This window comes from Chionomys nivalis, chromosome Y (assembly GCF_950005125.1).
Source record: "Chionomys nivalis chromosome Y, mChiNiv1.1, whole genome shotgun sequence".
NCBI lineage: Eukaryota > Metazoa > Chordata > Mammalia > Rodentia > Cricetidae > Chionomys > Chionomys nivalis.
Window position 1 is genome coordinate 5,662,502 of NC_080113.1, and position 15,010 is coordinate 5,677,511.

Sequence of the window (15,010 nt, forward strand, 5' to 3'; positions counted from 1 at the left end):
GAGGTTGAGCATGACCTTAAGTATCTTTTGGCCATTTGAACTTCTTTTGTTGAGAATTCTCTGTTCAGTTCAGTGCCCCATTTTTTAATTGGGTTAATTATCCTTTTAAAATCTAGTTTCTTGAGTTCTTTATATATTTTGGAGATCAGACCTTTGTCTGTAACGGGGTTGGTGAAGATCTTCTCCCAGTCAGTAGGCTGCCTTTTTGTCTTAATGACAGTGTCCTTTGCTTTACAGAAGCTTCTCAGTTTCAGGAGGTCCCATTTATTCAATGTTGCCCTTAATGTCTGTGCTGCTGGGGTTATACATAGGAAGCGATCTCCTGTGCCCATATGTTGTAGGGTACTTCCCATTTTCTCTTCTATCAGGTTCAGTGTGTTCAGATTGATATTGAGGTCTTTAATCCATTTGGACTTGAGTTTTGTGCATGGTGATAGATATGGGTCTATTTTCATTCTTCTACAGGTTGACATCCAATTGTGCCAGCACCATTTGTTGAAGATGCTTTCTTTCTTCCATTGTATACTTTTAGCTCCTTTATGGAAAATCAGTTGTTCATAGGTTTGTGGGTTAAAATCCGGGTCTTCTATACGATTCCATTGGTCGACTGCTCTGTTTTTATGCCAGTACCATGCTGTTTTCATTACTGTAGCTCTGTAATAGAGTTTGAAGTCAGGGATGGTAATGCCTCCAGAAGTTCCTTTATTATATAAGATTGTTTTGGCTATCCTGGGTTTTTTGTTTCTCCATATAAAGTTGATTATTGTCCTTTCAAGATCTGTGAAGAATTTTGATGGGATTTTAATGGGGATTGCATTGAATCTATAAATTGCCCTTGGTAGAATTGCCATTTTTACTATGTTGATCCTTCCAATCCAGGAGCAAGGGAGATCCTTCCATTTTCTGGTATCCTCTTCAATTTCTTTCTTCAATGCCTTAAAGTTCTTGTCAAATAGATCTTTCACTTCCTTGGTTAGAGTTACCCCAAGATAGTTTATGCTTTTTGTGGCTATCGTGAAAGGTGATGATTCTCTTATTTCCCTCTCTGCTTCCATATCCTTTGTGTATAAGAGGGTGACTGATTTTTTGGAGTTGATCTTGTATCCTGCCACATTACTAAAGGTGTTTATCAGCTGTAGGAGTTCCTTGGTGGAGTTTTTGGGGTCGCTCATGTACACTATCATATCATCTGCAAATAATGCAAGTTTAACTTCTTCCTTTCCAATTTGAATCCCCTTTATCACCTTATGTTGTCTTATTGCTATTGCTAAAACTTCGAGAACTATATTGAAGAGGTATGGAGAGAGTGGACAGCCTTGGCGTGTTCCTGATTTTAGTGGGATGGCTTTAAGTTTCTCTCCATTTAATTTGATATTAGCTGTTGGCTTGCTGTATATAGCTTTAATTATATTTAGGTATGACCCTTGTATCCCTAATCTCTCCAAGACCTTTATCATAAAGGGATGTTGAATTTTGTCAAATGCTTTTTCAGCGTCTAAAGAAATGATCATATGGTTTTTTTCTTTCAGTTTATTTATATGATGGATTACATTGATAGATTTGCGTATGTTAAACCAGCCCTGCATCTCTGGTATGAAGCCTACTTGATCATAATGGATAATTTTTCTAATGTGTTCTTGGATTCGGTTTGCCAGAATTTTGTTGAGGATTTTTGCATCGATGTTCATGAGTGAGATTGGGCTGTAATTTTCTTTCTTGGTTGGGTCTTTGTGTGGTTTTGGTATCAGAGTTACTGTAGCTTCATAAAAGGAATTTGGCAATGACTCTTCTGTTTCTATATTGTGAAATACCTTAAGGAGTATAGGTATTAGGTCTTCTTGGAAGTTCTGGTAGAATTCCGCATTGAAACCATCTGGTCCCTGACTTTTTTTGGAAGGGAGGTTTTTGATAACTGCTTCTAATTCTTCACGACTAACAGGTCTATTTAGGTTTTTCACCTGGTCCTGGTTTAACTTTGGTATATGGTATTTATCTAAAAAAGTGTCCATTTCTTTTACATTTTCCAGTTTTGTGGCATACAGGCTTTTGTAGTAAGATCTAATGATTCTCTGAATTTCCTCTGGGTCTGTGGTTATGTCTCCCTTTTCATTTCTGATCTTATTAATTTGCAAATTCTCTCTCTGCCGTTTGATTAGTTTGGATAGGGGTTTATCAATCTTGTTGATTTTCTCCAGGAACCAGCTTTTTGATTTATTGATTCTTTCAATTGTTTTCTGTGTCTCTATTTTGTTGATTTCAGCCCTCAGTTTGATTATTTCCAGTCTTCTACCCCTTCTAGGTGAGTCTGCTTCTTTTTTTTTCTAGAGCTTTCAGGTGGGCTGTTAAGTCTCCAATGTGTGCTTTCTCTGTTTTCTTTAAGTGGGCAGTTAGTGCTATGAACTTTCCTCTCAGGACTGCTTTCATAGTGTCCCATAGGTTTGAGTATGTTGTTTCTTTATTTTCATTGTCTTCAAGGAAGACTTTAATTTCTTTCTTTATTTCTTCCTTAATCCAGGTATGGTTCAGTAGTTGACTATTCAGTTTCCATGAGTTTGTAGGCTTTCTGGGGGTAGCATTGTTGCTGAATTCTAGCTTTAATCCATGGTGATCTGATAAGATACAGGTGGTTATTAATATTTTTTTGTAACTGTGAATGTTTGCTTTGTTACGGAGTATGTGGTCGATTTTTGAGAAGGTTCCATGAGCTGCAGAGAAGAAGGTATATTCTTTCCTATTTGGGTGGAATATTCTATAGATGTCTGTTAAGTCCATTTGATTCATTACCTCCATTAATTCTCTTATTTCTCTGTTAGGTTTCTGTCTAATTGACCTGTCCATTGGTGAGAGAGGAGTATTAAAGTCTCCTACTATTAATGTGTGCGGTTTGATGGCTGCCTTGAGTTTTAACAATGTTTCTTTTACGTACGTGTGTGCTTTTATATTAGGGGCATAGATATTCAGGATTGAGATTTCATCCTGATGAATTGTTCCTGTTATGAGTAGAAAATGTCCCTCTCCATCTCTTCTGATTGATTTAAGTTTGAAGTCAACTTTGTTAGAAATTAGTATGGCCACACCTGCTTGTTTCCTACGTCCATTTACTTGATTAGCCTTATCCCAGCCCTTTACTCTGAGTAGGTGCCTGTCTTTGTGGTTGAGGTGTGTTTCTTGTAAACAGCAGAATGTTGGATCCTGTTTTCGTATCCAATCTCTTAGTCTGTGCCTTTTTATAGGTGAGTTGAGTCCATTGACATTAAGTGATATTAATGACCAGTGGTTGTTAACTCCGGTCATTTTTTTTTAGTAGTAGATTTTGTGTGTTTCCCTTCTTTGAGATGTGCTGGTAAAGGGTTTCTAGATGTCTGAGTTACTGTGGTCATTGTTGGACTCCTTGATTAGTGATTTTCCTTCTATTACTTTCTGTAAGGCTGGATTTGTGGCTACGTATTGTTTAAATTTGTTTTTATCCTGGAAAATTTTGTTTTCTCCATTTATAGTGAACGAAAGCTTGGCTGGGTATAGTAGTCTGGGCTTGCATCCATGGTCTCTTAGTTTCTGCAGTACATCTATCCAGGACCTTCTGGCTTTCATGGTTTCCATAGAGAAGTCAGGTGTAAGTCTGATAGGTTTACCTTTATAAGTAACTTGGCCTTTTTCCTTTGATGCTCTTAGTATTCTTTCTTTATTCTGTATGCTTTGTGTTTTGATTATTATATGGCGAGAGGATGTTTTTTTTTTTTTGATCCAGCCTATTCGGTGTTCTGTATGCTTCTTGAACCTTCATAGGTATATCTTTCTTTAGGTTGGGAAAGTTTTCTTCTATAATTTTATTAAATATATTTTCTGGACCGTTGAGCTGCGCTTCTTCTCCTTCTTCTATTCCTATTATTCTTAGGTTTGGTCTTTTTATTGTGTCCCATATTTCCTGAATGTTTTGTGATGAGAATTTGTTGGCCTTGCTGTTTTCTTTGATCAGCGTGTTTATTTTCTCTATGGTATCTTCAGAATCTGAGATTCTTTCTTCTATCTCTTGTATTCTGTTGGTTATGCTTGTTTCTGTAGTCTCTATTCGTTTACCCAGATTTTCCCTGTCCAGCTGGCCTTCTGTTTGTGTTTTCTTCTTTGCCTCCATTTCAGTTTTTAAGTCTTGAACTGTTTCCATTATTTGTTTGATTGTTTTTCCTTGGTTTCCTAGGGTATCATTCACTGATTTACTCAATTCTTCAAACTTTCTGTTATACTTCTCATCCATTTCTATAAGGGCATTTTTTACATGCTGTTTAAGGGCGTCAATCACTTTCATAAAGTCAATTTTATCTACTTCTTCATGATTAAGGTGTTCATGTCCTCCTGTTGTGTGGTCGCTGGGTTCTGGTGGTTTCATATAGTTTTTCAGATTGTTGGGTGAATTCTTGCATTGGCGCCTGCCCATCTCTTTCTCCGAATGCTCCCCTATGGATCTTCTTTTAACGGATCAGGTCTCCTTGCCTACTGATGTACTTTCCCAGTGATGGCAGCCTGCAGTGATAGCTCTCCTGGTGCTCCAGTGATGTCTCTCCTGGTACCAATATCAGATCTCCGTGCCCAAAGACGGCTCTCCTGGTACCCAGATTAGCTCTCCCACTGATGGCTCTCCTGGTGCCAAGATCAGATCTCTGTGCAGGTTGGGTAGTTCGTAAACAAAGGCCTTACCTTGCTTGGTGCAGGCAGGCCAGTGAACCAAAGGAAGTCTCGCCTGCCTACTTGCCCTGAGGATTTGCCCCCAGCGCCAGACAGACTGAGCTGGATGGTGTTATGTGCCCAAAGAGGAAAGGGGGCAGAAGGAAGAAGGGTTCTGGATGCAAGCTGGGTGGGACAAGAAGAGAGAGGCAGTATGCAGGGTGTAGAGCCCCTGCAGGGAGCCCAGGGAGTATAGGGTGGGGGATGAGGAACTTCAGAGTTCCCTGTCCAGGGCTGCTTCTGCCGCAGCCAGTCAGGTCACAAACTCACCCCGCTGCTGTCTCTCCTGGTGCCTAGATCAGATCTCCGTGCAGGTTGGGTAGTTTGTAAACAAAGGCCTTACCTTGGTTGGTGCAGGCAGGCCAGTGAAACAAAGGAGGTCTCGCCTGCCTACTTGCCCTGAGGATTTGCCCCCAGCGCCAGACAGACTGAGCTGGATGGTGTTATGTGCCCAAAGAGGAAAGGGGGCAGAAGGAAGAAGGGTTCTGGATGCAAGCTGGGTGGGACAAGAAGAGAGAGGCAGTATGCAGGGTGTAGAGCCCCTGCAGGGAGGCCAGGGAGTATAGGGTGGGGGATGAGGAACTTCAGAGTTCCCTGTCCAGGGCTGCTTCCGCCGCCCCCAGTCAGGTCACAAACTCACCCCGCTGCTGTCTCCTTTTTTTTTTTTTTTTTTTGAAATAGTTTTATGAAGTTCTGACTCAAAATTTCCAAAGAAAACACAGTTTGGGAGTTCCAATTTTAGGTCAAAATATTAAATTTAATTTCCTAATGATTTTTGTTTTTTTGATATAGGACTTCCCTTTCTCATGTCCCTAGCTGTCCTGGAACTCACTCTAGACCAGACTGGCCTTGAATTCTCAGAGATCTGCCTGCCTCTGCCTCCTGCGTGCTGGCATTAAAAGGCGCACACCACCACCGCACAGCTAATTTCTTAATTCTAAACATTGAGTTTTGTTTTCCTGTTTAAGGGTAATGGAGATCTTAAAAAGGAATGGACTAGTGCAGTAGAATGGCTCAGAGATGAACTTGAAAGAAGAACATATTCTTGTAATCCTCACTGCACTTACAGCAACTCTTCTCCTCCAATACAAAGCAATGAAACATCAAATGGTTATTTTTTAGAGAGATCTCATAGTGCAAAAATGACACTTGCAAAAGCCTGTGACCTGTTTCCAGAAAAGGTAAGAAATAAGTTAAAAGACATTAGTTGATAAAAGATGTAAAAACATGAATGAAAAGTAACTGATTTATAAGCCAATGTCCATGTATTGTGATTATGTAAAATTTAGATTATTCTTCTATTTGTTTTTCATTAATGGAATTCATACATTAGAACAGTTTAGTCCCTAGCTAGGTCTAGGGACACTTGCCTTTAATCCCAACATTTGGGAGACAGGTGATATCTTGAGTTTAATGTCAGTCTTGTCTCAATAGCAAGTTACAAAACCACCAGAGTGACCTAGCGAAATTCTGTTTCCATAGAAAAGGACAAAAACCATAATTGATTTTCATGCAATGTGAAATTGTTTCAAACATAATATATGGAAGTAGAGACCAGCTGATAAGGACACTCTATAGCAGTCTGCATATACATACATATGTGTATAATAGCTGAGTAATGTTGAAGTTGAATGCTTATCTAACTTACACAACGCCCTGGGTTTAATTCCTCAGTGCCATATACATTGGACAAGGTAGTATTTCACAGGTAACCCAGAAATAACAACACACGTGATTCTTGAATGTAGAGTTAACATCTGGACACATTACAAGTCCAAGGCCAGCCTGGGAAACATGAAACAAAAAAAAATAGTTAACTACGGATCGAACAGTTTTATGAGATTTTTTTTAAAAAGATTTCAGGAAGAGGCACTTCTGGAGAGACAGTCATAATATTAAGCCAAGAGTGTTATATAGTTCAGTTCTTTTAAGAAAGACATTCTCAAATGTAGTCTAACAGTGGCTTGAAAGTACTTAATTAGAACCTTAAAGATTTTATGTTCTGACTCTGTAAATGATGGTGCATGACTGTAGTTTTCATATTTCCCTCATACAGCTGTGGAAATAGTCTAGCTGAAACCATCCTGATCTACATAGGAAAATTCTTTCTCCAAAACAGACATGTTTGGCAAGTTCTCCAGTGATGCTATAAGAGCCATACTTGGAATGCCTTTACTTTTATCAGAGTTAGACATAGAATAGTCTTAAATGCTTCCTCTCTATAAATATAAAACAAAAAAAATTATTCAAAGATGTATATATACTTACTTTTTCAGATGGGACTTTAACATAGGAATCAGTCTGTAAGTTCTTTGTTTAACAACTACATGAATTTAATAAAACAGGTTGTAATAACATTTTTAAATCTGCTTTAGAAAGCTGGAACATATGGTTTAAATTTTAAATTGTAATATTTGAAAAGTTTGAGCTGAAAATTTCTTTCCCCTCCTAGAATTATGTACCTGAACAGTCATATTCAAATCGAGGAGCACATCTCTTGAATAACCCTCAGAAAAACGATGAACCACAAGAAACTTATGAAAGCAATGAAGAAGTATCTTCACCTCTAACAAAGGATCAGTGACACACAAATAACTGGTTTGTTGTGTCGATGCATTTTGGCCTTATATGCAGAGCTTTTTCTGTGCCTGCTTAGTATTTAAAACTATAAAAAGTGATTCCAAACAAACATGGAGTTGGAAGTATTTGTTCGTGTTTATTGTGATTATATAAACCACCTACTGTGGAATTTGTATAGTGTTTTATGATGAATGCCAGTACTAGTGTGCAAAAGATAAAAATGTACAAAATATATATTTTGATGTTAATTCTCATTCTCAAAATAGTAACAACGAATATGCATCTTTTTGCTTTACTAGAATGTGTAGAAGCATAATAGAAGAGCTGTACTTGGTACTGATTTTTTTTTTATTATTTTTGTAGAGTTTATTAGATTAGGCTTCTAAACGTGCTTCCTCGGTCTTATAATTAAATGGCTATCATCAGAATCCACAACATTTTGAATTGTCATTTTCCAAAATATCTGGCTTATTTTCTTGTTATCCTCAGTCGTGCTTTGAAGCACCATTTTTCTTTGTCCATTCATAAAATCTGTTATTTTGAGATAGAGGAGAGGCTTCAATTAAAACAGAAACTACTTAATTAAAATAATTCTGAGTTTTTGTTTCTTATTTAAGATTCTCTGATTAATACTATTTTTAAAGTGGTAACTTTTTATTATATGTAGTATTTTGGAAGCCCCCTTCAGACTAAATATTTCCACAAGCAATACAACATACTTAATGAAAATTTTGCCACTTTGTAGAAATTTTGCTGGATTCATAAATAAAGCTTAGGAAAATTTATTCTGTTTTATTTCTTGGTGCTTTATTTTATTAAAATCTACACATTTTCACAGACTATACATTTAATTTTATTCATAGCATGCTCTGGTGTGACACTGACCTAACATTTCAGACACATTAAGCTCTAGAATAAAGATTTGCCCCATTAAAAAAACCAAAATTATTACTACTATTTAAATTTACTTTTGTAATCATACTTTTATATGATGAATTTTTATTACTAATAACAGTTGTGCAGTTAAAAACTACCTTGAACACTGAGCTAGTTAGTAGGCATTTTATACAACTAATACTTCAAATGACCATAGTCTTTAACCTGTAACTTGATGTGCCTGTTTGATACAGTTGATACATTCCTTTGCCCATTGTTAAACAGAATGAGCCAGGATGTACCTTAGTCTAAAAAACGGCAAATTATTGATAAAATTTGTGAAAATATTACCCCCTTTGTTCATGGTCATTTGCAGTTTTCTCCTCTGTTCAGTAATCCAAATAATTCTTAATATTTTGTTTCATGTGGTACAAAAAGGAATATATATCCAGATTCAGCCCTTTTGTATTTCCATGGTACTTTCATGAGATGAAAGGCATCACCACCACCACCACCAGCAGAGATTTTATTTTTGTCTTATGACTCACAGCTCTTTGTTTTTCAAGGTAAAAGTCAAGGATATATAGCATAGTTTGTTGACACACAATATTCTTGGGAAGTCAAGAGCAAACAGTTACTCACTCTTGATAAAGAAACAGCCACAGACCAAAATAATGAGACCACAAGAGTCTAACTTGGTGAACTGATGTAGTGCTTTGAGGTTAACTTACAATTAAATACAGAGATTAATTAACTTGTAGTAGCAGAAATGACTTACCTACCCCATCCAAAACCTAGAGCACACTGCACAGCCTGTATTTAGTGTGTCTTCCAGATCATTTAGCTGGTCTAAGCTTCTTTGAGCAGCTTATATATTTTGAGTGTCTCTTATACATTACTGCTTATACAATTCCTGGAAAACCAGTGTCTAGTTTTACATACCTTGTTTTTTTTTTTTTCCCTGACAGATCTACAAATGACTAGCACTGTCCTAGCTACTTTAGCTATAATCTTTTTTTTCAATCATTAATTTTTTTTTTTGTTTTTTTTTTTTTTTTTTTGGTTTTTAGAGACAGGGTTTCTCTGTGGTTTTGGAGCCTGTCCTGGAACTAGCTCTTGTAGACCAGGCTGGTCTCGAACTCACAGAGATCCGCCTGCCTCTGCCTCCCAAGTGCTGGGATTAAAGGCGTGCGCCACCACCGCCTGGCTCAATCATTAATTTTTAAGATTAGACTGTTTTTGCATAGACAGGTGTTTTAAACATTCCTACCAGCACTTGTTACTAAAGTTTAATTTTAAAAAGAGGGTTCAGTTATAATAAAGCAAAAGAACAAATCCAATCACCATGTTTAAAATTTCTCCTGTCAAAACCTAGCGTTACCAAAGTGCCTGATGGTTATCTAAAATCATTTTTACTGAGACATAGTAACTGAGCACTTTGGAAACATCTTGACAGGTAAGCTATCATTGAAGATGAAGGCTCATTCTCCTATTAGAAGATACAAAAGAATTACAGTGGTTCTCAACCTTCTTAATGCTGCAACTCTTTAATACAGCTCTTTATGTTATGGTGATCCATAACCATAAAAAATTTTTCATTGTTACTTCAAATTTGCATTTCATTGTTACTTCAAATTTGTTTAAGAGACCCCTGTAAAGGGGTTGTTAACCCACAATGGGGTCATGAGCCACAGGTTCTGAACCACTATTTTAGAAAGTAGTTTATTTGACTGAGCTTAAATCCTTGTTTCTTAGGACTTCTCTGGGTGTACTTTTCTGTCTTGGTTTTACATTAGCCTGTAGACAGAAATTTCTGTCCCTCACCATCCCACAGCCATTCAGTCACAAATTAACACATCGAGGCTTATGTTAATTATGAACTGTTTGGCCTATTCAGGCTTATTACTAACAAGCCCTTACAACTTAAATTTGTTTGGGCTTATTACTAACTAGACATTACGACTTAAATTAATCAATAATTATTTTCTATGTTTAGCTACATGGCTTGGTACGTTTTCATCTTGGTTCCTCTGCATATGGCTTTCCTATTCCCCAGAAGTTTTCTAATTTGGTTGTCCCATCTATACTTCCTATCTGGCTACTGGCCAGTCAGCATTTTATTAAACCAATACGAGTGACAAATCTTTACAGTGTACAAGAGTATAATCTAACAGCATTGGTTTCTGATATATTGCCCTCTTAAGATCTTTTTTCACCTGAGGTTTATCAGACAAAAGGTTATTTTGCCTAAGGAAATACATTACCTGCAAGGCAAAATTGATGATACTAAGTTGACTTTTGCCCCCGTTTAATTTTTCATGAGCGAATACTTGTTTACCTCTTAAAGGCATTCCACTCTTTAAGAAGCTATCTTGTGCCATTTGAAGAGATCAGGGAAGACATCCCTGCAACTTTCCATGGCATAGAAAATTCAGAACACTGCTATAGCCTAACATCAAGGACTAATTTTAACCAATACTTGGCTCCTCTGTGTTAATTTTGTGCACTATGGTGAACCTATATCACATATAAAACTGATTTTTCTTAGTTCTGGATTTAAGACTGGATTGGTTCTCCAACTTTAACCCTTGCCATCTCTCATGGCAGCTGTTAGGAAACTCATGTCTGTGCTTTAAAAGAAAGCCTTTCTATACTTTAATGTCACATCATATTTAGGTTCCCATATATGCTGTTGTTTCTGTTAATCATCTCATATTTTAAGGCCCAGTCATGACCAGGAGGCCATTTCTTCTAAACTACATGTTTTGAAGAAAATGATTTGCTAGCTTTCATCTCCCAGACAGATCATCTGCTGATGTTTGGTTTATTGTATTTCACATCCAAAAGTCAAATTTAATAATTATACTGGAGGTTCAGTCTCAGCTCTGCTTCTGGCCTAATGTCTGGATCAGATTGTCTAATAAAATAAGTTGCTTATTTCTGCTCTGATTTTTATATTTTGTTCCCATCAACTGGACTTGGATTTGGTTTGGTTTTGTTCTTTTGTTTTGTTTTGTATCATTGACTTATTCACGCCAATTCTTTCTGAGTGGCCATTTAGAACTACGATTTTCCCTCAGTGTATTTCCAATGTGTCCCAGAAGTTTTATTATGTTTTTTTGTTTGTTTTTTAGGTCCAGCAGGTTTCTTTCTTTTTTCTTTTGATTGCTTCCTTAACTCATTAATCACTTAATAATTATAGTCCATATCCTTGAGTTTGCTTTTTACTAAAGGTTTTTTTTTTCCTTTCTTTCTTTTTTTTTTTTTTTTTGCTGTTAGTTTTGTTTGGTTGCATTATGCTCTAATAGGCTATAGGAAGTGATTTCAATCTTTTTGACTTGATAAAAATTTGTTTTGTATCTCAAGCTGTGATCTGTTTAAGAAATGCCTCCATGTGCCTCTGAGTAAATGTGTATTCTTTGTGTGGCTAGGGAATTCTGTAGATCTTTTCAATCCCATTTGTGGGATATTGAAATCACCTACTATTAGTAGATTGATTTTAATCTTCTGTCTTTAAATCCAGCAGTGAATTTTTACGAAATTGGGAGCCCAGAATTTGGTGCATGTACGTTTAGTGTACTGATGTCTTCTTTGTTAACTATTGCTTGATCAGAATGATCTGCCTTTCTTTATTTCTTCTGATTAGTTTAAGTTTTAATTCCCTTTTCTCAGATTAGGATATCAACACTTGTTTGCTTTTCCATTTGTTTGGAGTGCATTTCTCTATCCATCCTTTACTCCAATGCTAGTCCTATCTTTTTAAAACTAACATGTTCATTGTTGGTAACAGATATATTTTATCTATTTAGTCTGTGTTTTGACTGGAGAGTTGAGACCAGTGAGATATTATATATATATACATATATATATATATATATATATATGTTTATAAACATATATATATACATACATACATATACACAGCATAGGAATGTGTATACAGATTATGTTCTTGTCGATGTTTGATGGATCTTGTTTTAATAATTATTCTTCATATTTCTCTTCTATTTAACATCCTAACACAGTCTCTTCTCCCTCTCCTCCTCCTACCTTGTCTCTACTCCCTTACTCAATCCACCCATCCTCCCTGTATACTCTGAAGTAGGTAGGCCTCCCATGGGCATCAACAAAGCATGGTATGTCAGGCTATCATAAGACCAAGAACCTCCCCCTACATTCAGGATGAACAAGGTAGTCAAGCATGAGTGAGTCAAAGCACTGGAGCTAGCTCTTTCTCCCATTGCCAGGAACCCCACATATAGATCAAACTGAACAACTGTCACATAAATACAGAGGGTCAGCTCCCTGGTTGTTGTTTCAGACTCAGTTTCCACAGAGTCTAGCCGTTTCTTTGAGTTTTTCTGCAATATCCACGCCCCCCTCCAGATCCCTCACTTCTCAACCCAATATTTGGCTGTGGGTCTCTGAACCTGTCGCCATCAATCACTGAATGAAGGCTCTCTTACAACAACTGGCATAGACCAATCAGAAGGGTTGGCTAGTTGTGCAGTTTGTTCACTACTTCAAGGTGTCTCAGCTGGGGCAATCCTAGAAGATTTCTGGTAGTTTCCTTGTATCAGGCTACTCATCTTTGCACTCTCTCCTTGAACTCTTTTCTCAAGTTCCCATGCCTCCAGTCCACCAAAGAGATCTGTTCTACTTTCCCTTCCTAGGGAAATCCATGACTTCCTCTAAGGATAATCCTTATTACTTAGCTTCTCTAGGTCTGTGAATTGTAGCATGGTTATCCTTTGCTCTACAGCTACTCTCCACTTATAAATGATTACATACCATGTTTGTCTTTCTGAGTCTGGGATCTCACACGGTGATTATTTTTTCCATCCATTTTCCTGAAAATGTCATCATATCATTGTTTTTCACAACTGAGTAGTGCCCCATTGTATAAATATCCCACATTTTCTTCATCCACTCCTCTGTTGAGGGACATCTAGGTTTCCAGGTTCTGGCTCTAATGAGTAGAACTGCAGTGAACATAGTTAAGCAAGTGTCTTGTGGTATGATTGAGCATCTTTTGGGTATATGTCCCAAAATGGTGTAGCTTGTTCTTGAGGTAGGTTGATTCCCAGTTTTCTGAGAAACTTCAGTACTGATTTTGAAAGTGGCTGTATAAGTTAAAGTTAGCACTCCCACCAGCATTGGGGGAGTGTTTCCCTTACTCCACATCTTATCTAGCATAGACTCTCATTATTGTTTTTGACTTGATCCTCTGATAGATGATTGATTTGCATTTTCCTGATAGCTAAGGATGTTGAATGTTTCTTGATATGTTTCTTCACCATTTCAAATTCTTCTCTTGACAAATCTGTCATTTTTGTTTTTGAATTAAGTCTACATAGCCCAGGCTGTCCTAAAGCTCACTGTCTAGTCCCGACTGTCCTTAAATTCACACAGATCTGCCTGTCTCTGTCTCCAGGTGCTGGGATTCAACAGACAAGCCCATCACACCTGGTTGTATGCCATTTTAAAAATATTTCCATTATTTCCGTATATATTAGAGATCAACCCTCGGTTAGATGTGAGGTTGGTGAAGATCTATAGGCTCTCATTTTGTCTTAATTGATTTTGTCCTTTGCCTTATAGAAGCTTTCAGTTTCATGAGGTTCCATTTATTAGTTGTTAATCTTAGTGCCTGTGTTGTTAGTATTCTGTTCAAGAAGTCCTCCTATATGCAAATGCTTTCTCTTGTGTCATTTTCAGTATAATGATCCTTATTGATGTCTTTAATGTACTTTTGTTCAGGGTGATAGTTACAGATCTGTTTGTATTCTACTGCATGAAGGCATCCACTTAGACCATCACCATCTGTTGAAGATGATGTCTTTTCTCCATTGTATACTTTTGATTTCTTTATCAAAAGTTCAGTGTTGATAGGTGTGTGGATTTACAATAGGGTCTTTGGTTTGATTACATTGATGCTTTTATGCCAAACATTGTGTCTTTTTTTTTTTGAAAATAGAAATCTGTTTTTATTACTTTAGCTCTATAGGAGAGCTTGAAGTTAAGGATGGTGATGACTGCGTACATTCCTTTATTGTACAGGATTGGTTTTTTTGGTTATACCATATAAGTTGCATATTCTTTCAAGGTCTGTGAAGAATTGTCTTGGAATTTTCATGGGGTAGCACTAAATCTGTAGATTGCTTTAACAAGATGACCATTTTTACTACGCTAATCCTGCTGATCATTGAGCATGGGAGATCTTCCATCTTCTGATATCTTTTCTAATTTCTTTCTTCAAAGACTTAAAATTCTTATCATACAGGTCTTTTACTTATTTGGTTAGAGATTCATCAAGATATTTTGTATTTGTGGCTATTGTGAAGGATGTTGTTTCTCTGATTTTTTTTTCTCAGACTATTGTATATATGAAGGATACTGATTCTTTTCTTAATCTTGTATCCAGACATTTAACTAAAAGTGTTTACCAGTTGTAGGAATTTCCTGTTAGAATTTCTGGGGTCATTTACATCTTCTATCATACCATCTGTAAATGGGGATACTTTGACTTCGTCCTTACCATTTTGTACCCCCTTGATTTTTTTTTTTTGTTTGTTTTGTTTTATTGCTATAGCTACTTCTTTAAATACTATGTTGAATAGATATGGAGAGAGTAAACACAGCTTTGCCTTGTTCCTTTCATTCTGACTTTGGTTTTTATTCATATCTTCCATATTTCTTTTTTATTTGTAAATGTGTCCCTTTAAGAGAGCTGAAGGTTCCGTTCATGAAGCATGGACATGTTATGCAATATATCTTCATGCAAACAGCATGCCCATTAGTGATACAATGTGATGGGAGCTCTATAGTTAGGATT

The 15,010-nt window shown here is 36.8% G+C and overlaps 1 protein-coding gene and 1 pseudogene across 1 annotated transcript in view; both read left to right on the forward strand.

The window, feature by feature from the left end:
• LOC130868797 (probable ubiquitin carboxyl-terminal hydrolase FAF-X) overlaps window positions 1–7,303 on the forward strand; it is a 176,331-nt gene extending 169,028 nt beyond the window's left edge. The window contains exons 43-44 of the mRNA XM_057760827.1: window positions 5,688–5,900; window positions 7,172–7,303. Coding sequence (XP_057616810.1) covers window positions 5,688–5,900; window positions 7,172–7,303 — 345 coding nt within the window. The remainder of the gene's footprint in view (window positions 1–5,687; window positions 5,901–7,171) is intronic.
• Window positions 1–15,010, forward strand: part of LOC130868812 (ubiquitin-like modifier-activating enzyme 1 Y) — a 964,755-nt pseudogene that overhangs the window by 553,152 nt on the left and 396,593 nt on the right.